This window comes from Salminus brasiliensis, chromosome 21 (assembly GCF_030463535.1).
Source record: "Salminus brasiliensis chromosome 21, fSalBra1.hap2, whole genome shotgun sequence".
Classification (NCBI taxonomy): domain Eukaryota; kingdom Metazoa; phylum Chordata; class Actinopteri; order Characiformes; family Bryconidae; genus Salminus; species Salminus brasiliensis.
Genome location: NC_132898.1, coordinates 23,602,695 through 23,628,703, shown reverse-complemented (window position 1 = coordinate 23,628,703; position 26,009 = coordinate 23,602,695). Strand labels below are relative to the sequence as shown.

At 41.7% G+C, this 26,009-nt stretch overlaps 2 protein-coding genes across 3 annotated transcripts; both read left to right on the top strand.

Moving 5' to 3' along the window:
* Window positions 1-4,080: 4,080 nt before the first annotated feature.
* On the top strand, window positions 4,081-18,318 carry hyal2b (hyaluronidase 2b). The gene is made up of 5 exons (XM_072666345.1): window positions 4,081-4,303; window positions 7,764-8,360; window positions 8,649-9,012; window positions 14,950-15,039; window positions 15,619-18,318. Exons 2-5 carry the CDS (start codon window positions 7,789-7,791, stop codon window positions 16,012-16,014), a joined length of 1,422 nt encoding a protein of 473 aa, XP_072522446.1. The 5' UTR covers window positions 4,081-4,303; window positions 7,764-7,788; the 3' UTR covers window positions 16,015-18,318.
* A 2,249-nt stretch (window positions 18,319-20,567) lies between these two features.
* Window positions 20,568-25,564, top strand: abhd14a (abhydrolase domain containing 14A). Of its 2 annotated transcripts, none has more exons than XM_072666358.1 (5): window positions 20,568-20,702; window positions 21,610-21,896; window positions 22,113-22,228; window positions 22,678-22,913; window positions 23,133-25,564. In XM_072666358.1, the coding sequence occupies exons 2-5, from the start codon at window positions 21,637-21,639 to the stop codon at window positions 23,313-23,315; spliced, it is 795 nt and encodes a 264-aa protein (XP_072522459.1). In that variant the 5' UTR covers window positions 20,568-20,702; window positions 21,610-21,636; the 3' UTR covers window positions 23,316-25,564. The 2 variants fall into 2 exon arrangements, with proteins under 2 accessions (XP_072522459.1, XP_072522458.1); XM_072666357.1 differs by having other exon boundaries at window positions 20,568-20,706.
* Window positions 25,565-26,009: the final 445 nt, after the last annotated feature.

The following is a 26,009-nucleotide window of genomic DNA, read 5'->3' as shown; positions in this document are numbered from 1 at the left end:
GAGAGCCAGGATCAGGGACTAGTTTATTTCAGTTGGTGGATTTTTACTCTGTCATTTATTGAACTGAAATTTAGCAGATTTTAAAGTGGATTTTCTTTAAGTAAATAAATATCTGACTAAATCATGACCAATCCATTTGAGAGAATAAAAAGATCAGTTCTCAGTTCATGAGATCCGTATGACACCGTGTTTGTTTATAATAAAGGAAGCAGAAGTATGGAGTCCAGGCGAGGAGTGCGTGGTGGAATTTCTACCTCCAGCAGCTGTGGTCAGTTTTTACAAACACACACAGCGCTCATAATTACTCCGGCTATTTCGTTCTGCGTGACACACACTCTTTTTGAGGTCTCTCTAGGCGCTCTTCAGGTGTATGATGTGCAGGTTTCCTGCTCTGTGGACCTTTCCGACTTCAAAGCTAACCTTTTGGCCTAGAGCTGCAGGGGGCACCTCCCTTAAAGCAATAGATTACTGAAAATCAAATATACAGAACTTTCCCCTCACAATAAAATATAGTCAACCAGGGCATGTTTGGTGTTTAAAGATCTGTGCTTATGCGGTTTATGACACTGTATGACAAAGCCTTACCTACAAAAATAGATCGAAATATTTTAGAGAACAGTGCTTGTACAGTGCCAGAAACCACATAAGCAAGTCTATTACAGATTACCGAAGTGACATCCATCACTGTAGGCCTGCAAATCAAGCCCCAGACTGGACAAAGCCTCAGCTTGATTGGAAGAACCTCAAATTCGAACAAAAGTTAGCCAGCCAGCAAGTGGTGGTTAGCTAACAATGCAAGCTAAATGTTTGTTGGCAAAAACAAAAAAATTATGTTGTAAATACCAACTCTTCTTAAAGTAGCTAGTGTGGTTAAGGAAGCAACACTATCTGTAACCCATTTGTACTGAAAGAGCAGTGTCCATCTACCCAAGCTCATCATCTATCTGCTGGCCTACAGCTACGTTAGATACTACTGGCAGTGGGAGGTATGTGTGATGACTATGCATGATGCTAACTGCTAATGCTGCTTCTATTACTTATTAGCTACATTAGCCTAATAACTCCAGTGTAACATGAAAGAAACCTACTTCTGAGAACATCACGTGGGTAACAGCTGGTGTAAGTACAAAGTTGCACAATGAAAGTATTGCTATAATGACCACAAACTGACAGTTTTTGAGGTGTCCTAATGCAAAACCTGCTGCAAAATATATCTTGTTAAATCAGATTATGATTAGATTTTATGTTTCCATTGCACATCCAGCATCAGACATTAAACATAAAACGTTTGTGGCTTTACCATTCTCCTGAAAAGACGGTCAGTCTGGCTCTTGTCTGAGTCATGCTGTACAAGCATTTCTCCAGAAACCAGTGGTGCGAGCAGTAATTTACACAAAATGGGCAGCTCTCATATGACCTTAATGGTGAATTTTGCACAGGCACTTAAAAGGCTTTGAATGCAGCTCTTGATAATAGTTGACCTCCCCATATGTGTTTAAGTTAGTGTGTCTGAATGTGTGAAACGTGTGGCACTGTGATGCTGTGTGTGATTAGAGTCTAGCCTGAAGGAAATAACTCACTGCTAGGTCTTCAGAGAGTTCCATTCATAAGGATGTCATCAGCGTCAGGTGATTCAGCACTGTCGAGACCCCCTTCCACAGTCGCTGGCCCCACAGGAAGTTTCTCTGCAGGCCTGCTCAGCTGACTACCCAACTCGGACAACTCAGGTCAAAGAGCCCATATTTAACATTTTTGTTTTGTTTAAATGAGTCCCTGCTGCTAAAGTGCTTTTAGTTTCATGCATTGTGCCTGCTAAACACAGATCTTTCTTAAAAAATTACCTTTGTGTATTTCTATAAAATGAAAGCAGCCATTGCACATGCATTTAAACATTTATATGAGCCAGTCTGACTGGCTAACAAAACTTTTTTGGTCGTGGGGTGAAAGCACTGGAGCCCTAATCGCACCAAAGTTATACGTTTTTTTTAATTTTTTTTTATTGCAAACATGAAATTGTTTATTTACAAATGAAACAGATTATGATCTGTACTTAACATAACTTCTGAAATATGTGCAAATATCAAAAATCAGTTTCAGTCTTCATTCTTAATTCAAGGATTTCCCTGCTCTGACACACTGGATTTAGATCATGGTATTGCTTCATATTTACCATACAGTACCTTAAAAAAGAGGAAGTAAAGCCAAAGTGGAAAACATTTGGTGTTTTTGCCCCCCCAAAATTGTATACCTGTTTCCAAACAGTGAACCTTTTTACCCCTCGTATCCTTAAAGAGCCAAAATATATATAGTGCTACATCCAAGCCAGCCTGCATAACACTGACGCGCACTGATAACATTTTCAACACACTACTGTAAATACAAAAATCGCCAGTAGGTCACGTGACATGAAATTTACACCTAGACTATTGACTCCCTATGAACTGCAAGTATCGAAAAGACTTTAAGATAAACACACTGCTAGCCACTGCTACCTCAGCTAATGTTACGAGCCTAGTCGGAACATACCTGTTTGCTGAAAAACAGTGTGTGAAAAGTTATCAGATATTAAATTAAAAGTAATCAGATATTAAATGTGATCATTTTAGTAAAAGATGTCAAATGTTTTATTAGATCCGCAATTAGGAAAGTCGCTGACTTCAAACCAGAACCCAAAATCGAGAACAGACATTTCTGCAATTCTTGTTAAAAACAACAGGAACTGCAGAAATGTCTGTGGTCGTGTTTTATATTTGGGGTTTCATAGACCTCAGAGGTTGTGATATTCTGTAATCGGCAACTTTCCTGACTGAGGAACTCCCAAGTATAAGCACTTTTTCTAAATGTGGTCAAGATGTGTTTTTCTCCAGTAACCAGACAGACAGAAACAGCACGACTTTGGCGAGCTCAGTAAGAACACAATGCAATGCTGCACAGTGGAACAGTGCACAGCCTTCTTGACTCAGCTAAACCTTCCTGCAGTTTTTTTGTGGCAGTCATATGCAGGTGTTGATTTAAGGTTTTTACCAGCATATAATCCGTTCCCTCTTATCTTATCTTGACCTTTACACTTCCTGAACTGCCATTTCTTGATAATCACACTGTAGGAAGTGCAAGCTTAAAAGAATCTCGACACTTCATACAGCCTTCCCCAGCCTTGTGGCCATCCATTACTTCCATTTTCACAGTTACTTAAAGTGATAGCACAGGGGTTGAAGACTTGAGGGAACAGATCGTAATTACAGCTGCTGACATGCCTCAGGCCTAAGTTGCTAAACAAGGTCTGAGACCTTTATCAAAAACCTTCTCTACTTTTCTCAAAATGCTGGCAGATGTTTGTTTAGTTACAGAGGCTGTGTTTACTACTTTTATTAAAGCAAATGGTAATACAATAGTAATGTCAGTGTGTTTAATGTTACAGTTGAGTATCTTATATAACATAATTATATATTATATAACATAACATTAACATTACATTAAACACACTGACATTACCATTGTATTACCATTTGCTTTAATTAAAGCAGTTGACACAGAGTAGTAGTACAGGACCATCACCTCAACAACATGGTAATGTAGCATTGAGACAAAAGACCTGAAACCAGGCCTGCTCCTGAGAAGCCTCTTAATCCCAGCTCTGTTGCCTGGTGTTGCAACAGAGAGGAAAAAATGCTTAGAAATAAGAGACGAATTTGCAGAAAAAAGAAACATCTTGCATTTGAAACTTGATCCAGTCCTGAGCTGCTGTTAGTCCCATTGTAGCTCACCGTCTTCTCCCCTGCAGAGAAATCAACTGAATCGACCACTCGACCAAAGGAGTGAAGTAGGGGTGTCACAGAAATATGAGCATTATACCACGGGGACAAAGACAAGACAAAACCTACTGAAATGTTCAGGATTTCGTCAGAATTGACATATTTGCGTGTATTTATGTCGAGTGTACGTGTTGTAATGTTGTTTTAACGCTGTAGTTAAAATGTGTTCCCTCTCCGGTCCCCCCTCCGTGAGCCGCTCAATGGAACAACCCAAGGCCGAACCCTCGGCACATTCACTCAGCGACTGAAACGTTGCTCAGGCGGGGGGAGATGTGGTCACTGCGTGGAGGAAAAAGTCAAAATACACGAAAAGTAAACGGCAAACCCTGCTGGTTTTAGTCTAACTTCAACGTGGAGTCGCAAATCAACTTCTGCGTTAATAAAAAACCCCGCTTCGGCAGTGATGGACGGAGTCTGCTTCGGTTTAGTTCGTGAAAGCCCCGAGTGGGATAAGCCGGTCTCCTGAGCTGGACAGTGAACGTCTTTTTGGGGTCAGTTGTCTTTCCACTTTTACTTTTTAAAAGCAGGATAGTAGCGGTTAAACGTGTTGTCGGGGGCCTTTCTGAGCGACGTTGCGCTGCTGACTGTTAGAGGAACTTCAGCAAACTTTCCTGCCTTTCGTAAACTGGTCAGTAGAGCAAGCTGCATTAACATAGCGAGGAAGACCATGCTGAGAGAGCACAGGCTGGGTTAACTTCCACTGGTGTTGGTGGAGTGGACGATATGACGATATTTGATCATGGTCGACATGAAGTAGATCACCATACCTCATTAAACTGGTGCTAGTGGTCAGATCCAGCACTGACCAACTGCATGTCTGATTGAAAGAGGACAGACAATACGTGCTGTGTTACTGGGTTTACTGCAGGACTCCACTCAACAGGACTGGGCTCACTGTTTTGGACTGGGGTTTTAAAGGTCCATGGATTTTTTAAGTAGTCTGTATAAGTAAATAGTCACGATTTCAACAAAGTCCTTGTAGATTCAGATGTTTTGGTGTGAAATGCATTGTTCTAGAAAAACGTAGCTTCACCAGTCTGAAATGTTCACAGTGGTGGTAAACCAAACCATCCGTCCACCTTTTATGATCGTGGCCGAAGACTTGCATTTTGACCTGATCAGTCCTCAGCACTTGTTTTGGCTCCTCTAGATGTTCTGTAATGTGCTTCAGATGTTAAGGTTTCCTCCTTCTGACTCTTCCATGGAGAAGCAACACTGCACAGAGGAACGGTACACCACCTCTTCGGACTCAGCCGAACCTTAGCAGTCATGTTGGGGTTCTGATTTGCCTGTCCTAGCAGCATATGAGTGGTTCTCTCAAAGTCTTTTTTTTGACCTTCCAGATCTCATCTTCACCCAGATCTCATCTTCCCAGAACTGCCGTTTCTTAAAAACAGTCTGCACCGTAGAAACGGCAAGCTACAAGTTTGGGTGTCTTTTTTCTTTTTTTTCTTGTAGCCTTCCCCTGCCATGTGGGCATCAATGACTTTGCTTACTTTTTTTCCCCCCTCAGACATTCGCTTTAAACAGGGGCTCATGGTGGCTGAACGTTAGCACAAGATTTGAAGAGTCTTGGAAATTTGCCTCAGCTGACAGTTCCTAATTAGAACTGGTGATCGCAGGCAAGAGCATGCTAGCCTTGAATGGGGTGATGGTACCTTATGAAGAGAGACATCAAACACCATTAAAAAGAAAGAAAACACAGAGGTTACATAGTGCACTATGCAGGTCACGAAATTACAGATTCTATGGATCTGAACAGAGCATCATATATCTGTAATAGAACAGGGTTTACATCTATGCTATCCGAGAGTGGACGTTGTAGTTTTATGACTTATGTATTCCGCTACATAGGGCGTAAGGAGGTGTTGGAGATTCAGTCAGAAACATGCATGCGTTGTGATGTCAGCTCAGTTTTCTCCATCCTGTTTTTTTTTTTTTTTTTTTTTTTTTTTTTTTTTTTAAATCTCCACCTTGGAGATTGGTGACCAAAATCAGACAGAAATGAAAAAATGCGTGTGGACAGGGATTCGCTGGAAAATCTGGACTAAATTATCAGTAAATCCAGAAAAATTCAGCGTTTCTTTAACTTCAAAACAACAAATCAATAGTCTTCTATTGAGTGCAAGATAAGAATCGCCCTTCTTTGTCTTCAGTCACGCTACATCACTCCTGCATCTGTTAGGGCATGTATTGCAGCGTGCTTAGTACAGCTTGAATCCCAGACTATGTCCAACTCCACCGTTGCCAGCTGAGATGGGGTTTGATTTCTTAGGTGATTGTAGTGTTTTTCTGTTGTTCTTTTTCTTAAGACACTTACTTTAGACGTTTGCATGCGTTGATAATTGTGTGCACACAGTTAGTACGGCCATACTCACCCCAGCACAATGTAAGAGGTCAGACTACTGTGATCGCAGCCCACGTTTATTCCAATGCTGCTGCCCGGCCTGTTTACATGCTCTCGTAATTGCTTTGTAAATGCCAGTAAATCCCAACCGTGCCCATAAAGCTGGTGCTCGGCTGCTTGCGTAACCTACTGACATACTTTTATCGTTTTGTATGTTGAAAATAAGACTTTTTGGGGGGTTGACCAATGCTCATGTGTCATCCATTACCTGCATAGAAAATATTCTTTCACTGAACTGATGGTTAAACCATCTACTGAAGGTGGAAGAAGTGGTTGAACCAGAGCATGTGTCACAGATTTGTTATAGCTTGTGTTTTACTGTAACTCATGAACAGTTGCCTGATGAGGTGAGGCAGGTGGGGTAGAGCAGGAAAGACACATTAAACATCTGCATAAGAAAAACGCAAAGAACTGACTCCAAGTGTAGTCAATCAGCCAAGACATTTTGGTGTCTGAAGTTTGCCTCTTTAATTTTACACTGGAGCTACAAGGCTAATGTAGCTGGGTGCGTCAGTTTCCACCTGCTTAACGCTGGCATACTTCAGTCCACAATTCTAGATAACAGTGAGTCATACAGTTTCTGTGTGTGGGTGTGTGGATGTGGGTGTGGATGTGGGTGTGGATACGGATGTGGGTGTGTGGATGTGGGTGTGGATATGGGTGTGGATACGGATGTATGTGTGTATGTGTGTGTGTGTGAATTTAGGCCTGCAGTTAGCACCTTGCTAAGTGTTTAGTTACATTAGCCTCGTAGCTCCAGAGGCAAACATGTCTTGGTTACAACTGTGTTTGGAGGAAAGTGGGTAAACTATCACGTTAAACCCCTGAATTCAGCTGACAGTTGTTTATTCCACAGTTTATTCAGAGATAGTCCTTGGCCCTAGCGTCCTTCACACACTGGGCTAAAATGGCAGTGTGTCAGCAGAGTTCTCATACAGACTCCTAAGGGTCATCTGTTTCCTCTAAAATGTCCTCTCATGTCCCCCGGTGCTCTGTGGTTCAGTAATGCTAATGCACCCGGACAGCAGGAATGTGTGGGCTGTATTCACACACACCTGTAAAGACGTGCTGAGTGCTGTGTATGCTGAGTGTGTTTTTAATCAGTTCCAGAACGTGGTGTATTGGCAGTAATGTATGTGTGTATAGAGTGCACATGTGCAAGATATAGAATGTGTGTGTATGTACATACTGATCTGCCATAACATTAGTACCTAATTAGTGCCTAATAATAAGTAGGTCCCCCTTGAGCCGCCACAACAGATCTAAGCATTCGAAGGTGAAGGTGTCCTGTGGTATCTGGCGCCAAGATGTAAGCAGCAGATCATTTAAGTCCTGTAAGTTGTGCAGTGAGGCCTTCATGGACCGCATCAATGAGCCTTAGGTGCCCATGACCCTGTTGCCTATACACCAGTTGCTCTTTCTTGGAGCACTTTGGTAGGTATTCACCCCTGCATACCAGGGAAAACCCCCACAAGATGTGCACACACATTACGTTGAATTGCGACATCCTGAAGTGATACTAAATTTGCTGTTTGTGTTTTTAGGGTGTGGAGGTCCCCTGTGGAAGAAATGGGTGCTATCCCTCTTTCTCTTTCACTCTTTCTGCGGCTGCTCTGTCTTACCGTTCTCTGGACCAGTGTGAATGGCCAGGAGCTGAGGTCTACAAGGTGGCCACTCTATTCCCAGAAGCCTCTTCTGCTTGCCTGGAACGCTCCCACAGAAGACTGCGCCCCCCGGCACGGCATTCGCCTACAGCTGGACCAGTTCCAGATCGTAGCTTCTCCGAACGAAGGCTTCGTCAGACAGAACCTGACCATCTTCTATAAAGACCGGCTGGGTCTGTACCCCTATTACAAACAAGATGGCACCCCTGTAAACGGCGGCCTGCCACAAGGGGCCAGTCTTACAGAACATCTGCAGAAAATGCCGGACAACATAAATAAGTACATCAGAGAGCCGACGGCGAAGGGGTTGGCTGTCTTGGACTGGGAGGAGTGGAGACCCCTTTGGATACGAAACTGGGACGCCAAAAACATCTACAGAAACAAATCTCGACTGCTGATCTCGCAGAAGAACCCAAGCTGGACTCCTGAGCAGGTGGCCAAAGTGGCGCAGCAGGAATTTGAACTGTCTGCCCGCACGTAAGGATGGGGAATTTTCATAATTACACAAATAAAAGCTTTGTAATAAAAAACGGTCACACTTCAGCTCATTTACTTAAATTGACCTGTTCAGCCTACTGCAGTTTAGCCCCTCCCTCATTCACGCAGAAATTCACCCCTCTAACTGAAGAAAAGCTCGGCTAGTTTGCACGCTTTTCACTAAAGTTGCTGAATAACCAGCTTTCCGATGTAATAATTACATAAAACTGAGCATGGAAATAGTGAATTTTCCATTCATTTGTTTTTGTGGGTTATTTCTATCCGCAGGTTCATGCTGCAAACGCTGCGTCAGGCCAAGAGCTCTCGTCCTCAACAGCTTTGGGGTTTTTACTTATTCCCCGACTGCTACAACCACAACTACCGCAGCAACCTGGACAACTACACGGGACGCTGCCCGGACGTAGAGGTGACCAGGAACGACCAGCTGATGTGGCTGTGGACGGAGAGCACGGCTCTTTATCCCTCCATCTACATGGGCCGGGTGCTGAAAGACCGAGCCATCGGGAGACAGTTCGTCAGGAACCGGGTCAGAGAGGGAATGAGGCTCGCGTCTGTCGGGAATGGCACAGCACGACCTGTGTTTGTGTACACGCGGCCTACGTACGCTAACGAACTCACACTGCTGACAGAGGTGAATTCAATGCACATATACATACAAACATACATATATAACATAAAAAAGGGACATAATGGGGCCCAGAGTGGTCCAGTGGAATAAGGCGCTGTCACTGACCAGAGGATCAGCGGCCGTGGGCTCTGAGAGAGCCTTGCTCCCTCCAGGGTGGGTAGAGGGCATTTTCTCCCCACATCACTCCAGTCCGGTGCTGGCCAGCACTGGCGTCTGCTAGCCGATGCATCAGAGCCGGTACACTGGCCTTTCCTCTGAGCATGTTGCCTGATGGTGCTGCTTCGGCGGCAAGAAAAGGAGGCTGTGGCTGACTGTGCACTTGTCAGAGAAGGCATGTGTCTTTACTGTTCTCAACTATTATAATAGTTTTTTATAATATAAATATTATATAATTTATAAGTTAATACAGTATTTTAAAAATTAAAATTAAGGATGTTAAAATTATTTCTGCTTTAGTTGAAGCTGAAGACTGTGCTGGGAAGACTTTGTACTAGATTTTGGAGCATTGCTGTGAGGATTTGATTGCATTCAGCGGCAAGAGTGTTAGTTAAGTTAGAATGTTGGATGATTACCACCTCACCTCATCCACGACTCCTCAACTCCTCCCAAAAGCACTGGGTAGAGCATCATTACAGAGAACACACTTCCACTGCTCCACAGCTTACTGCTAGGGGGCTGCTACCCCTCTACCCACATGCCTGGCTGCATCAGGCTTGGTGCCTACAGTGACTAGACAAGCTGTATGTGTGATAGCAATGGATGCAACTTAAGGTAGCTGAATGCATTCATTCAGTTTTTGAGTTGGTTTGTTATGTATCAAGTGATTCTGAAGAGCAGATTAAAGGCAGATATTGCTGCAGTTTGCCTCTGTGTTAAAGAGTTAAAAGCAGAGAAGGACAGGAAAGCCCTCTTTCAGCCTGTGGTTTGTTATTGCGGGTGATTCATCTCTCAGAAAATCTCTCAATGCTTTCCTTCAAGGAAAGAATGCTTGCTTTGCTTTGAAGACAGTTCTTGTCTACTGGTCAAGCGGACTGCCCTCAGAAGTTTGCTTTGTCTCATTTTGTGGAAAAACTAACTCTGTGTTTATTAGACAGAGTGAGAGCTTATTGGAGTCAGGGAGGTCATGGGACGCTAACTGCTAACAGGATTGGAGTCTAGCTAGGTCAGGACCTTTCAACCCTTTAAAAAAAACAAACAAACAAAAAAAAAAACTGTAATTGTGCTGTACATCTAGCTTAAGTGGATTACGTATGTCCAAACGTTACAGGAGGAGGGAAAAAACATTCTTAATATTTAATAAAAGTCAATGTAAAAAGATTTTATTCCAAGACATTTTGAAGCATTTATGTTTGACACCTTTTAAAGATCAACTGCCAGATTCGCATTGGGTCAAAACTTGAAAAAATATGTTATTCTGTTTATGTTGGTGTCAAAAAATGACAGGAAGAGCAAAAATGTGGACCTTTTCTGAAAAAAACAACAAAAAAAAAAACGCAGATGCACACTCCAGATCGGTTATGGATCAGCATTGGCTGTTTTTTATTTGTTTTTTTTTTTGCCAAAATCAGCAATCTGCCACAATTTCTCTAATTAGCCAATCAGATCAGATTTGGGACTTAAGGATTACAGCAGCTCTGTGAGTAAGTATTAGAACACAGCACAGCTCACAAACACCTACAACCACACAAAACTGTAAACACCCACCCGGAAAGAGCATAGCCTCTTGTGCACTCTCAGACTCCGGTCGCTGATGGGAAAGTGGCATGGCTCTGCATTGAGCTGTGGAGCAGTGGAACCATGTTCTTTGGAAAGATGGTGCGCCATCCAGTACTTATGGGATGAGATGGGGAGTATTGTTTATTGTCAATGAATGCAATCACATCCTCATAGCAGTGCTCCAACATCTATTAGAAAGTCTCCCCTGGACAGTAGGGACAGTTACTCCAAGAAAAGCAGCACGAACTCTTTTTAATATCCTTGATTTCAGAAGAAACTATGCATGAGCAGGTGTCCATATAGTGTATGTTGTGATCTGCTTGGTCCAAAAAAGGAAACCTAGAAAGGCTGCAGCAGCCAGCAAAGTGCATACACACACAAGAGGAGAAGCTTCACCCCACCAGAGGGTCTCTTGAGACATCTGCGACATAGCAGCCAGCCACAACTTTCAGCATTGTTAACAAGCAGCTGCACCTGAAATTGCTGCTGAAGGCTCCGAATTTCAGGCCCTACGACTGAAGAAAGTCTGGAGAGGAGATTTGTGGCCCATTTGAGAGAAACCATGAAAAGAGGGATTTTGTTATTCCTGAATTATTCATATTTCAGAAGCAGCGGCATGCTCCTGTGTTTCATTTGGCAGAGAACAGGCTCCTGATGGGCCCACTCGAACAACACACAACTGCACTGGAGTATAAATATACACCACACATTCACTCACACATTCAAACACACGCACACACACTCTTACAGTCCTTCAGGATTCCTTTCCTGAAACAAAGACCCATCTGTGTTCTGGAGGTGTCTGTCTGTGGCTCTGTGGGTTTATAAAACAAACACCATCAACGCCGTCAGCAGCTCAAGTAGCACCTAGGCTCTATGCTGTGGTTATGGCTGGAAATCACTTTAGGGCAAGGGGCCTCTGGGCCTCCGGTGAGTATTAGTGGACGTTCTTGGGGTCATTCAGGGACTTAAGGGACGTTTATATTTATTTTTACGTCTAGTCTTTTAGCAGATGCTCTTCTATGGATGACTTGCAGTGGAAACTGTGAAAGCCAAATAGATGCAAAGAGAGTCTACACCTACCAGCCATAACAGTAAAACCACTGACAGGTGAAGTGAATGACACGTGTTCAGTCCATTCTTATAGTCGGTTTTGTGTTAGGGGGAGATTAAAAAGATGTGGTGGGACTTCCCAAGTCTTGCAGGAAGACCTGCTACTTTTCATTGTTCCAGCATTGCGTGATAGGGGAGTCCTATCATGTGATTGTGATGGGACTCGAAATGACTAAACTGGGGAAAACATTGTCCCGTTCTAGCCACTGGTGGAATGGGGAGACGTCCCAGTGGCCTGGCCTGTTGGCAGGTCAGATGGAGTTTCAGTTTCTTTTTTTCTTTTTTTAAGCATGTGAGTAGGTGACCAAGTGAGTGAGTGACAGACGTAGTGAGTGAGTTACCCCGGTGGATGCATTGGTCCATTTGCAGATGCAGATGGTCCATTTATGTACTCAGTAGACCAATCTGTGATTTACAGCTGACTTCTTTCTCAGTGTCAATCAGTTCAGTTTTGCAGCTCCACAATAGAGGTTAAAAGTCGGGTTCTTACAGAGTTTAAAATGTCATGTATCCAAGTATTTTAAGTACTTGTATCAGTGTGTATCAAACAATCTGGAACATCTGGAGATTGGATTACAGTTACTATAGTCGGGGGAGTTGAAATAAGGTTGGATTTCAGTTGGAATGGAGTCAAGCTTAGTTAAATGAAGTTAAATTGAGGCTAAATTAGTTAGGTTCTAACAGAGCTTGAGCCTTCATGGTATTTTAAGTACTTGTATCGGCATGTATCAATCTGGAACATCTGGATCTGTGGGTGTTTTGTATTGCCTTAAACATGCAAGTAAAACCTATACTGAACACCTATTCATGCAGATACAGTAGCTGAGAGTATGTGTGTGGCCTGAGTCCTGGCAGGATTCCCGGCCTACACAATTGTCCCAGCCCAGCCCTCACTGTAGCTGATAGCAAAAGTTAAGCCCTAAAAAAATTTAAAAACACTTGACAGAACGTTCTGTTCAACACTGTGTGATACACCCTGACACAAGACAGAGGAACATCCAGTTTGCTCAGTTCTGTTTATGGTCGTAATGTAAAAGTTGTACATCACTAAACATCACACAGGAACATAAGAGTAATGAAAGCCAATGTTATGTTCTGTACCTTTTTTATTCAGTTTTAATTTTAAGCCGGCCAGGTTACACACTTTTAAATGAATAAAAAAATAACTACTTTAGTTTTTTGGATTAAGCAGGGGCTGGCCAATGCATCAGTTGGCTGATGTATCAACTGATATTAAGACCATGTGGCAAAAATCAGTTTTGTTTGTGAGTGTGAATAAGTCACATCCACTACAGCAGGGGTGAGTCCAGCACAGTTGGCTGATTTTCTCTTCTGCAACACACCTGCTAAACCTGCCAATTACCAGGTGAGTTAAATCGGGTGTGCTTGAGCGGGAAAAGCACAAGACTGTGCAGGAATCCGGCCCACGAGGACTGGAGATCCCCACCCCAGCTCTGCAGAGACACACTTCTGCTCTTCTACACATTTTAATACACAGTTGAGTGAATTAATCATCAACAACATAGAAGGGTGTGTGCAAAGAGTATGGCAAATTTTCGTACACGGATCTCCAGTTATAGTGCATGCTCTTAGGACACAACTTTAACCTTCACTGAGTGTGGATGAATGTTTCACAGAATTGTGGAACTGCAGGAAGTGGTTGATGGGGGCATGTGGTGGCAAGAAGCCTTATTTTTTAGTCTCTGGCAAAATTAAGGCCAAAAATGGCTCTGGTGAGACAATATTCACTGTAAAATCCATTTGGACTAAACAGCAATGTGGTAACAAGCGGCTCGTTAAAATAAATAATTTGATTGAACCATTGCTTCATTACAAGTGTTTATATGAGCTGAATAAAACCAGTTCAGTTCCTGTTTCCACATGAAGTCATATTTTCCAGTGTTGAGAGAGCATATGATTAGCCCTGTATTTACTCTTAGAGAAATAGACTGAATGTACATTAGACTGAATGTGTATGGCCAGTTCCTCATTAGCCTAAGAGCTAAGTTCTGCTGTTAGTGAGTTATTTTCAGACTGAGCAAAATCAGCACTTCTAATATTCTACAACCCAGTTTACACAATCTACAGAAATAGAAAAGACGTGCGTGCAAATATTGTACTGTCATACCAGTAGCTTTGACCTCCAGCTAATAGGCAATATTCACATGTATTTGTACAAGGTGTGTGTGTGTAGCCTGCCGTGTACCTTGAACTCTTTACTAATTTAATTTACCTTAATTTAACAAATCTTAACTGTAGGCTAACTCTGTAGTCTAACAAACCTGACTGTAGTAACTGTAATTCAATCTGATTTTAAAGATAAGAGGTACACTACATGAGAGATTACACTGGATGAAGTCAGATTATAAAGCTAAACAAGATCAGGTTTAAATCTGAGTCAGAAAGTTAGCAAAAAATATATAAAACCCCCTCTTTTGCTGTGTCATGTACAGCAACACACACAGCGAGCGGATATCATCTGGGTGTTTCTTTAATCTTCAGGGAATCCGAACTGAGTGATGGGAGGTGTGTGTGTCAGTTTGTGATTCAGAAGAGCAGAATGTGAGACAATGACTTGCACGCCCTCACACACTAATGAGGTGTGTGTGTGTGTGTGTGTGTGTGTGTGTGTGTGTGTGTGTGTGTGTGTGTGTGTGTGTGTGTGTCTTGCTAGCTCTGGTGCGTAAGTGCGTAACCTGACTTCACTCTGATGGGAAACATGCAGAGAATATTCCAAGTCTCATTTTCCTGTGCGTGTGTGTCTCTGAGTGTGTGATGAAAACAACAGTTAGTTCCATCCACACTCTCTGATTGGATGACAATCGTTTTACTGCGCTGTTGTATCTAATAACAGTGTATATCTGGATCGACCTACTGATACCTCTTGTGTCCGTTTTTGCCATTTCTAACAATGTGAATCTGATTGTTGTTCTTTACATTGTCAGAATTAAATTAATGGACCAATAGAAATGTCTTTTACATTGACTTTTGGAGATGCAACAACGATAAATGTGTGTGTATACACATACTACACTATATAAGGCATGTAATCACATTAATAACAAATATTTACATGTTATTATCTTAAGATACTATTTTCTCTCTCTGCAGATGGACCTGGTCTCCACTATAGGTGAGAGCGTGTCTCTGGGGGCTGCTGGTATTATTCTGTGGGGAGACTCTACCTACGCCAGCAGTATTGTAAGATGCTCTCCTCAGCATGTTCTATACATTCTTAATACTTAAATCCCATGATGCACTACACTATACTACTTTAGCAGGATGGAAATGGAGTCATGAAACTCCTGTAAAAGTCTTTCTTGGTTAAGCTGCTCTTACATGTTTATAAAGTGGGAAAGTGAATACTGTGAAATATTCAGTATCTTCTATATATTATTCAGTAATTAATGATTCAGTATCCACTATGAGTTGGAGTTGTTCATTATCTACTTGTGAATGATTCAATTTTTACAAGTGATTTAGTATCTGCGATGAGTGATTTCAGTAGTTACTATGAATAATTTATTACCTGATTTAAATGATTCAGTATCTACTAAGTTGTTTAGTATCTACAAGTGATTCGGTATCTGCAATGAGTGATTCAGGAATTACTGTGATTCATTATTGACTCTGAATTATTTTGTATCTACCATGAATTGTTTAGTGTCTGCTAATTTTATGTAATTGTGAGAGTGAATGAAGTGTAAATTCAATGTGTTGCATTAATAAAATTTGTAGATGTAGCTGTTTTACACTGCTTTGCCTCCTCTTGTCCTCTAGACGAGCTGTTCCAGTCTGAGTGAGTATCTGGCGAGTTCTCTGGGCCGGTACCTGCTAAATGTTTCCTCGGCGGCGGAGCAGTGCAGCCGGTTCTTGTGTGGTTTCCGTGGCCGCTGTCTACGCAGACGTCCTGACACAGACACCTACCTGCACCTGAGCACAAGCACACACACGCTGGAGCTGCAGGGCGGCCGGCTGGCGGTGCGTGGGCAAATGGGGCTGGACGAGCAGGCCAGGCTGCGTGAGGACTTCCAGTGCCAGTGCTACACCGGGTACACTGGGGCAGGCTGCAGCCAGAAATTGGCCGGTAATGGGGTGCAATCTGTGTGGACCGTTCAGCATTCCAGCCTGTGGGTGGCGCTAGTTCTAATGCTAATGCTGGGATTTCTGCAGTAAGAGGAGCGGTACAGCTGGAACATGGCAGAACGTGCAGGAAAATGCCCCACGCTGGATAGCAGGTGTTTTGATGCTGCCTTCATGTGCTTGTTGGATATTTCCCCACTTGAAACTTTGAGAGCTTTGCGGTTGGAAATACGAAGGGATGTCAGGAGGCTGTTGCACACGATTTGGAAAAATCCTTTTTTTCATATGTCCAAACTGAATGAAGCGGTAAAGGAGATTCAGTTGTCAGTGAATGTAAACGTGGCCTTGACTGACTGCTAGGTGTAGATTATATTGTTAAGTGTGATCGTGTTAAATGGTCATTTGTGTGTAAACGGAAAACACTGTTCAACTCACCAGCCCAGCCTATTTGGTAAACACACCGCTAACTTAAGCAGATTAGCTAGCCTGATATTTCAACATCTTCCAAATACACACAAATGCAACCAGTGTTACAGATGTACGTAGGTGTCTAATGTGGTACTTTTCGCTATCAGAGGTTTTCATTATTACACTTATTATTAGCTGTTGTTAATAGCTGTTGTTATTAGCTACAGGATTTGCAGAACTGTGCAAAAATTAACACATAAAAATGAAATGAAACAAGACTTTAATCGTAGAAAAACCTTCAATATAAAGCTCTACAAGCAATAAATGACCAAACAACTTGCAAATAGTCAGCTAGTCTGTAGTTTGTGTAGCAAATATGCTAGCGAGTGTAGGTGGTAGCTCATGTTTAATGAATTTTATCTGTAACCAAACCTAAACTAGATGATCTGACAACTTCAGCTCAATTATTACTTTGCTGCACTGCATTTGTAAATGTTTGTGGACACCCCTTCTAATGAATGCATTCAGCTACAGCTAAGTTGCACCCATTGCTGACACAGATGTGCAAGTTTACATATAAACAGCTTGTCTAGTCCCTGTAGAGAAGTACTGCCAGTAGAATAGGACTCTCTGGATCAGATAAACATGAACCAGTTGGCCTAATGCCAGGCATGGGCTAGGGGATATAAAGCCCCCCAGCATTGAGCTCTGTTCTCTGGAATGATGGATGGTACTTGATCTAGTACATCTAGGGGGTCTAGGGGATGAGATGGGGTGGTGATCATCCAACATCCTGACCTCAATGCTCCAAAATCCAAAAGTGAGCAGTATAATTTTATTTTATTTTTTTTAAATATATCCTTGTTTTTGGAAGAAACAATGACTGAGCAGGTGTCCCAATACTTTTGTCCAGATAGTGCAGCAAGCATAATTTGCTAACCAGGCTACATGCTACTCAAGTTGTTTTGCTTCGCTCCTTTAAACCCTGCATTTACTGCATGTAGTGTCTTTTCCTGTCCATCAGGCTGAAGGTTCTTCTATGTGGAAAGGCTGAGTTCGTATGTGTGTGTGTCCTGTAGCACACGAAGGCAGCATGAGCACCAGACCCCAACAAATAATCATGGAGCCATAAAACTGCGAAACACAAGGCCTTCTCTGCTGCTTTTGTCTGATATTTTCATTGTAGCGCTACGTGCGAAAGTCCCTGCTGCCCCTACTGCACAGGAGGATAAACTGCAAGTACAGCAGCAGCAGATTTTACACTGTGCCTGAAACGACGAGCTGATGAGCTTGATTGAGTGTGTTTGTGTCTCAGTGTTCTGATGTGTGCTTGGTAAAGATGTCTGTTTCTGGGTCAGATGTGTTTTTGAGATGCTTTAATCTGGTGGATTATGTTCATTGTTCTGCCTTATTTCGCACGCCCAGGTGCTCAGTCATCGCCTACTCGTAACAGTGACTGAAAGACTGAGCAACTCTGAAGCTTCACCCAAAGCCTCTGTCTGACCACTGCTGGATGGTGTCACATGTACATTTTACAGGTTTCTGTTTCATCTGAACCAAAGCACAAACGACTTGCCTCAAAAACGTGCCTCAAATAGTTATTTTTTATTTTTTCTAATTTCATAAGATTTTCATATTTGTTTTGAGGAGGGAACAAACTGGAAGGTTCTATCTGTGTGCTGTTGATGTTCATTGTGTTTTCATTGATGTGTGTGTGTGTGTGTGTGTGTGTGTGTGTGTGTGTGTGTGTGTGTTTTATCAGTGCCTCAAAAATAAGTAGCCTCTCCACAAGTGTTCAGTAAAGAGCCGTTCACTGTATTACTATTTTACCAAGCACACCAGAAGCCCTTACATTACGTTTATGTAGTTTCCTTTTCAACAACACCCTTTCAGTTTGTGGACAAAATGTTTTCAATGTTGTTGCGAATCCAGGATTGTCTTTTTCCATCATTATTATTTTCTACAATTAAAAAAAGATTGGGATTTAAATATGTTTCCTTTTTTTTTATTCTTAAATTCTGTGTGCAGTGAACTGCCCAGGGGTTTGTGTAATTTATTCTGACTGATACAGCTACTGATTTAAATATTAAATATAAATAATGGGCTAAATACTATGATAACCAACAATATCTGCTGGATTAATTGAGTATTTCAGTTGTATTTGGACTGTTTAGATATAATTAATGTGTCATGATTAGTCACAGAATTTAGTGTAGTCACTGCTGATTAATTGTCATTTGAAGTTGTTTATTAAGTCCTTTTATGTAAGTAATTGCAATTTATTGATTCATTTACAGTTAATTACAGGATTTTATGCAGTTAATTGGGATTGTGTATTGTAGTAGTTAACTGTGATTAACTACCCTAGGTGAGAAATGATCATAAATAACTACACAAAATACACAATTAATCGCAATTAACTGCAGAAATAACATTATTAATCATGAATATGCAAAATTACTTGCAATGAATCACAATTAATAACATTGTTAATTAACATGATTATCTACCCTAGATAAGAAAAGTAATCACGTCAATTCATGTTATTGTGATTCATCGCAAGTAATTTTGTGTAGTCATGATTAATAATGTTATTTCTGCAGTTAATTGTGATTAATCGTCTGTTTTGTGCAGTTAATGGAAAATAATCACATTTATCTTATTTGCTGGAATCTAAAGAAAGATGTTTCTCTGTAAAAGCAGTGTGTTGTGTTCGAGCTGTATGAGTGGACACCGTGTGCGTATTGAATATATGACTAATATATGAGTAATTCAGTGTGGAGCTACACAATACTAGTGACATCACAAAACCAGTGAATTTAAAACTGCTTGTTTTGGCAGCCTAGTGTCCATAGATTGATTGTCTGAACTGAGGGACAAATTCAGCAATGGTGAGAGACAGCATCAAACTAAACAAAATGAGGAACATTTGGATTTCTGTAACATGGGCCCTTTAATGAGGTCTCTTGTCTGAGCAGGCCCCTTCCAGAACGTCCCTGTTTCCGGTAGTTCCCCGCTCTTGCAGCTGAGCTCTTCGCTTTTGCTCTAGTTTTTCCTCTTTTTTCCCTTTTTTTTGGGATCGGTCGATTCTAAGGGGGGGGGTAATCGGACAGTGCCAAAGGCAACATTACTGGCCTGGCAGGACAGAGAAAGCCTTGTTTTATAACTCAAACCAGACTCAGAATCTCAGCGCTGTTGCAGATCTGCTTAGTCCACCCCCCCCCCCCCACTTCCACTCCCACCCCAGATCCTGTACCCCCAAGAGAGCACCTCCCTGTCCACTGCTTATTGTACTTTATATTACTCACTGTGTGCTGTGTAACAGCTCTGAACCGGGGGTTACAGTAGGCTCAGTGGCATAACTACCGGCAGTGCCCAGTGGGACAATCGCACTTAACCCCCCTATAACGTCTTTGTTGGACCCCTTATTTCCCTGCTTACTCAACTTTACACACCCATGACTCACAGGGTAGCGTCAGTGAAAACTCATTATTATACTGCAAGCAGGACTGTACATTGGACTGCCAGCTACAGACATAGCATAACGAGCGAAGAAGCATATTTATACACATTTGAACATGTTTTTAAATATTATTTTTGAGCAGCTTTGCAGATCATGGACTGGTTAGCACCCAGTTTAACTTATCAGGGCCTAGTTTCTCAAACATCTTAATATTAACATGCATTGTGCTAGTCAAGAGCTAAACTGCTTAACCAATTTGAACTGCTTGCTTACCAGTTTGGGTATGTTTTCACCAGCTTTAGGGTTTTTGTTTAGCAGGGATGCTTTGAATGGTTTTCTAGTGCTGAAATATCCTATGAATAATAATGTTTTGCACTAAAAAATTTGGCATAAATTGCTTAAGGAATCAAACTGCGTGATTATAGCATTAATAGTTATTAATTTAATTAATTAATTTAATTAAATTAAATCTTTTTAAAGACATCCTTGGATTTTGTTCCTTACTTAGTCATCAAAAGAATAAAATTCTGAAATATATGTTGAATAATTAATAGGGCCCTAAGCTGTGTAGCTGTCACTGCACGTGACGTCAGAGCCACACGAATATGCAGGGAGAAAATGCTAATTTCATGCTCGGTTAAAAAAGTATGCATGTCGTCTGATTAACATGAACCAGGCGTGAGTTTTAATACTTTATGCTTCACGAACAAAAATATGAAAGATCTGTTCAGGAACGAATAACACAGCTGCGCGGAACCACTTCCGCGGCGGAGCTGTTTCTGGCCGGAGCTGTTATTGTGCTCGCTGGGCTGAAATGTGTTTTGGTGTTTTTAGGATGAAAGTTTCTTCAAATCGAGTCTTTAAGAGCTTTTTCCAGTCTTGGGCGGTTTGTTCTCCGTTAATCTCCTAGGCAGGTAGGTCTGATTACGGTGAGAGTTCTGTCGATGGGGGTTTTAACAGCCAGTTTAACACAGGAGGCTAAACTGGATCAGCTCAGACGCGGTTTTGGTGCAGAGACCGATTTGAGCTGTGTGAAGATCTGAGCCGTGTGAGCGAGCAGATCCGGATTACAGCAGTGATGCACTCAGGACGCTTTAGTGCAGGCATGGAGAATTCACCAAATAACGAAGCTTAAACTGGCTTCTTATTATTAAATCCCGATCCACCTTAAATGATGCAGCTCTAACAGTGACAGCCTGGAAAATGCCTTGAAAATGAGTGCTGCATTATTTAAGGTGGAACGGAAAAGCCACATTAAGCAATTTCAGCTTCGTTTCTAAATCAGAGTAAATTATTATTCTTGTAAAACCTCGACTGTAAAATGATTTTGGTGCTCGTGGGGGAGGGTACTATTTAAAATGTCACTCCTATATGTCTCTGTCATGTGGCACAGCAGAGTGACAGCTCAATTTTCTCCAGAAACTCTAAGCCTACATCTTTAGGCTTAACTTAATATTGTATTAAAATTATAAGTCCCCCTCATGTCAACAAAACAGCCCAGGCCCTTTCGAGGCATGGACTCCACAATACCTCTGAAGGTGTCCTGTGGTATCAGGCACCAAGATGTTGGCAGCAGATCCGTTAAGTACTGTAAGTTTGGTAGGTGGGGCCTCCATGTCTCTGTCTCCAGTTCACTGGTTGTCCTTCCTTGGAGCACTTTTAGGTACTGACCTCTGCATCTGTTCACCTGTTTTTCACCTGTTTTTCACTAATATAGCCATCCATTGACAAGTGGAACCAGGTTCTATGTACGTCTGTTGGCGGTTTCTGTTGTATTTGTGTGTTTCTAGGCTCTAAGTCACTTTTTATGTTTGCAGATTTCAGGCAATTGTAAGAAAACAAGAATGAATGTGTTTCGGAACCGTGTGGCCGTGCTTGGCCTGGTGTTGCTCGCCACAGTGCTCCTGTACCTTCTGCTGCCAGCGATGAGGCAGGGCAGCATGGAGCCATCCCTCGCCGTCCAGCGGATGGCACTCACTGCCGCTTCTGCTCCACCCTCAACTCCAAACATCACAGTCCGCACGGGGCAGCTGCCCAGTGACCCACCGCTGTTCTTCAGGGAGGCCCTGCCTGTCGACTCTGCAGGGAGGCAGATACTGCCCAGGTCAGGCCAGCTCACTGTAAGGTCATTTTTATAGCAGATGGCCATTAAAATAAAGTGCAAGTATATTGCAAATAGCAGAATTATCACATCTGTATCAAATCACTAAATATCTTAAATCGGCTTCGGAAAAGGACTTGCAATCATGTTGTCTCTCACACCAGCTTTTTCTTGAAAATAGCCTGATCATTTTATATGTGAATGTTGATCCTCCATTAGGTTGCAGGTGGTTCTCCTGCATGGCCAGGCTTTCACCTCTAAAACCTGGGAGGAGCTTGGAACACTCAGTTTGCTTGCAGCTAATGGCTATCAGGCCCTTGCACTGGACCTACCTGGTAGGAGAACATAAGCATGGTCTTCTGATTGGTGTTGCCTCCTGTAGTGTATTACAGTCTGTCAGAATGACCATATGAATCATGTGAACATTATAGAGCACCCCCTATGCTTCCTGTAGTGAATTACACTCTGTCAGAATGAGCATGTGGATCATATAAACATTAAAGCGCATTATAGAGCGCCCCCTACGCTTCCTGTAGTAAATTACACTCTGTCAGAATGAGAATGTGGATCATTTAAACATTAAAGAGCATTATAGAGCGCCCCCTATGCTTCCTGTAGTGTATTACAGTCTTTCAGAATGAGAATGTGGATCATTTAAACATTAAAGAGCATTATAGAGCGCCCCCTATGCTTCCTGTAGTGTATTACAGTCTGTCAGAATGAGAGTGTGGATCACATGAGCATTATAGAGACACTTTTAATTTTCTTTTTGCTCTCGTTGTAGGTTTTGGTAAGTCTCCTGCCTCAGAGTCTGTGAAGTCAGATCAGAATCGTGTGGATTTGCTGAAGCGGTTTCTTGAGGCGTTAGGGGTCCGGGCTCCGGTGCTGTTAAGTCCATCCATGAGCGGTCACTACGCCCTGCCCTTCCTGCAGAAACACAGTGGTCAGCTTCATGGCTTTGTGCCCATTGCTCCGGTTGCCACACGCACACTCACACCACAGCAGTACCAGGACATCCAGGTGACAGTTGCATACATACATGTGTATGTGTGTGTGTGTGTGTGTGTATTAGTGTATATACCTGCTATTAGCAATTAATTACACAGCTAGTTAATTATTTACTTTTGTTTGTGTTATGGGTTACAATGTGATGAATGTGATTGGAACTCTCAGTTTCCATGTATTATTATTATTATTATTAATATTATTATTATTGTTATTATTGTTGTTATCTTTCAGACACCGACACTGATTGTGTTTGGTGAACTGGACACTAATCTGGGCGCTCAGTCTCTGAAGAACCTGCAGCAGCTTCCCCGCCACACTGTGGTCAAACTGGCCGGAGCGCGACACGCCTGCTACATGGACAAACCCCGTGAATTCCACCTGGCCCTGCTGGACTTCCTCAATAAACTGGAATGACGAGGGGTCAGGAGCGTGTGAGAATTGTGAAAGTGAAGATAGCAGAATGTGAGGGGAGAGAGTAGAGAGACTAGAGTTGGCTAATATTCATTTCATTCATCAGTCTTTTCTAACATCCTGATAGACATTGTTAAGATTACGGTGTTGTACTCTATTTGCCTAATTTGGCTCCTGTACAAATTGGTGCCGTCCAATGGTTTACTGCAGCTCTCCCTGATGGGCAAGTGTGTTCGATGTCTTTGATAAACAATTTGTCTACGGTAAATCACTAACCATGTCTGTTACAGTGAATGTTGTAATTGCGTTCATGCTTTAATTCCATCGCAGACTCTTGTTTGTACTCAACGCTTATTGCGGACGCTCTGCTAGTGTGATAATCTGAGTCTGGCTCATGGGCGGCTTCTTTTGCATCGTTAAACATGCGGTCTAGCTACAGCATAACAGAACATTTATATTGTTGTCTAAGACTGGAACCTTTGCCATGGTTCAGGTTATATTAATGCTGAATTAAGTCTCTTTGACCCATCTGTCATTAGCGCTCATGTCCCAGGTAAAGCCACTATTGACCTGCTGGCCACACTGGTTGATGACCACAGTAATATGCTGTGGTGACTGTGTGATTGGACCCAGTTATCTGCATAATGTATCATAAATCAGTGTTTGAGGCGTAAACAGTCGTTCAGACTGGGGGTTTGGAATGGAACCAGGCCATGACTACAACACAAATATGGCCATTTTATTTACTATCCAAACCCACCAGCCAACCTTCACGGATCTTCTGAGCTTTATATGGAATGTTGAGGATGGAGAAATAGTGGCAAATCTGAACTTTAGTCTGTTTAGTCTAGACTATTAGTTTCTCTACAATGGAGTGTTTTGGCTCACCCCACCCCTTGGTGCTTATATACCCCTCAAATATTATATTATATATATTATCTCCTTGTTTTAGCATTGTATGACATGCTGAAGCACACTTGTGGTGTTTTTAGGCCTGGAGATAGTTTTAGAGAATATATACATTGGTAGCCATTTCTACCATCCCCTCACATTTCTAGAGAACTGTTTTTCTGCGGAGTTTAAATCCAGCCCTAATGTAACACAGATGAACCATCTTATGAGGCATTTCATTCAAATCTAAATATTAAAGGCATGTGTATGGGATTAAGGTTGGAAATAAACTCTGCAGAAAGGTGAATCTCCTGGAGAAGAGTTGGGCCAATTTACTATTGCTTTAGAACACCAGTGCTTTTGTATTGTCCCTGTTTTAAAGCAGATAACTTGGGATAACTGAGTTTCCCCTGTCCCCCAAGTGTAACTGATGAGCCCGGAGATGTTTGGTGCTTTAGTTTTGCACAGGAGCTACATGACTAATATAGCTAATTATAGGAATTTGCCAAGGATAGCTGACCAATTAGCATGTTGCTAACTGCATGTCTAAATCATCTTCACGCTCTCTCAGACTGCGTGGAGGTGTAATCGCTAATAGACTGTGATCTGTTTTAATATGTAAAAAAAAAAAAAAAAGCTACTACTGCTGTTATTTTACTTAGTCATCATTGCTTGTTAGCTACATTAGGTTTGTAGCTCTGTAGGCCAAGTTTGACACTAATCTAACATCACCTGAACATTGGATATGACGAATGCATGTTTGCTATACATGCTGTGGTATTATGAATGGTTCTGTCAGAGGACTGCGAAGATATTTTTCTCATTGCTGGTGTCAGTCAGACAGGGTAGGGCTACTATGTGCAAAGTCTTTGCTTTGCAGCCGTTTTGCCTCCCTGTTAGGTTTCTGTACCGTGCAGTAACGCTAGTTAGCCTTGTTTGTTCGATCACAAGCTATTTATTTATTTATTCATGTTCCAAGAGCTTTTTATCCATTAGATGCATATGTACAGTGTATAGTCTATGGTCTGTCCTTGGATTTATTATTATATTGTTTTTTTTGTTTTTTTTTATTTTGTTTAAAACAACTGCCGAGTTACCACTAATCAAGCCAAACTGGTGTGCATTTAAAGAGAGAGATTTCTGAGCTAACCACATTATTTAATACAAAAGTCCAGCTTGTGAAATAGAGGATGTAAGGGATATTCATACTGGACAATCCTTACTTTTGACTGAAGTTATCCTGCTTTACAGGGAAAGTCTTTGGCAAAATGACCTGAAATGCTCAGTAAAAGAGTACTTTTCTGTTAGTAATATGTCTGTGCTTTGGATTTAATGGAAAATAAAGTAATAAAATGCTTATATTCTGCCACATTCTGACATTATTTTTTGTCTCAACTAATGCTGGGTAATAATCATCATAATAATATTTCAGTATAACTAATTCAAGCAAAGCAAAAAAATGGTTCCTTTATCAAAGGAAACTGTGATTAAAATAATTTTATTTAAATTAAAAAGTTCGGAGCACAACCAGATGTGTATGAATGTGTGTGTGTGTGTGTGTTCTCTAGCATTTAGCTCTGAATTTATTAAGGAACCAATCATATTTTGTAAATAATTCAATATTTCAATGTTCTGGCATCAATTCACAAATCTAAAACTGGCTTATCAAAAGAATATAGAGGCACACTGTTTAGGTTGGTTGGTATATTAACAGATAAATTAATAAAAAAAATAAACTCAAACAGAAAACATAAACAAGATTTGGGATCAGGTTTAAATAATGAGCTTGTTTATTCATTAATGTAT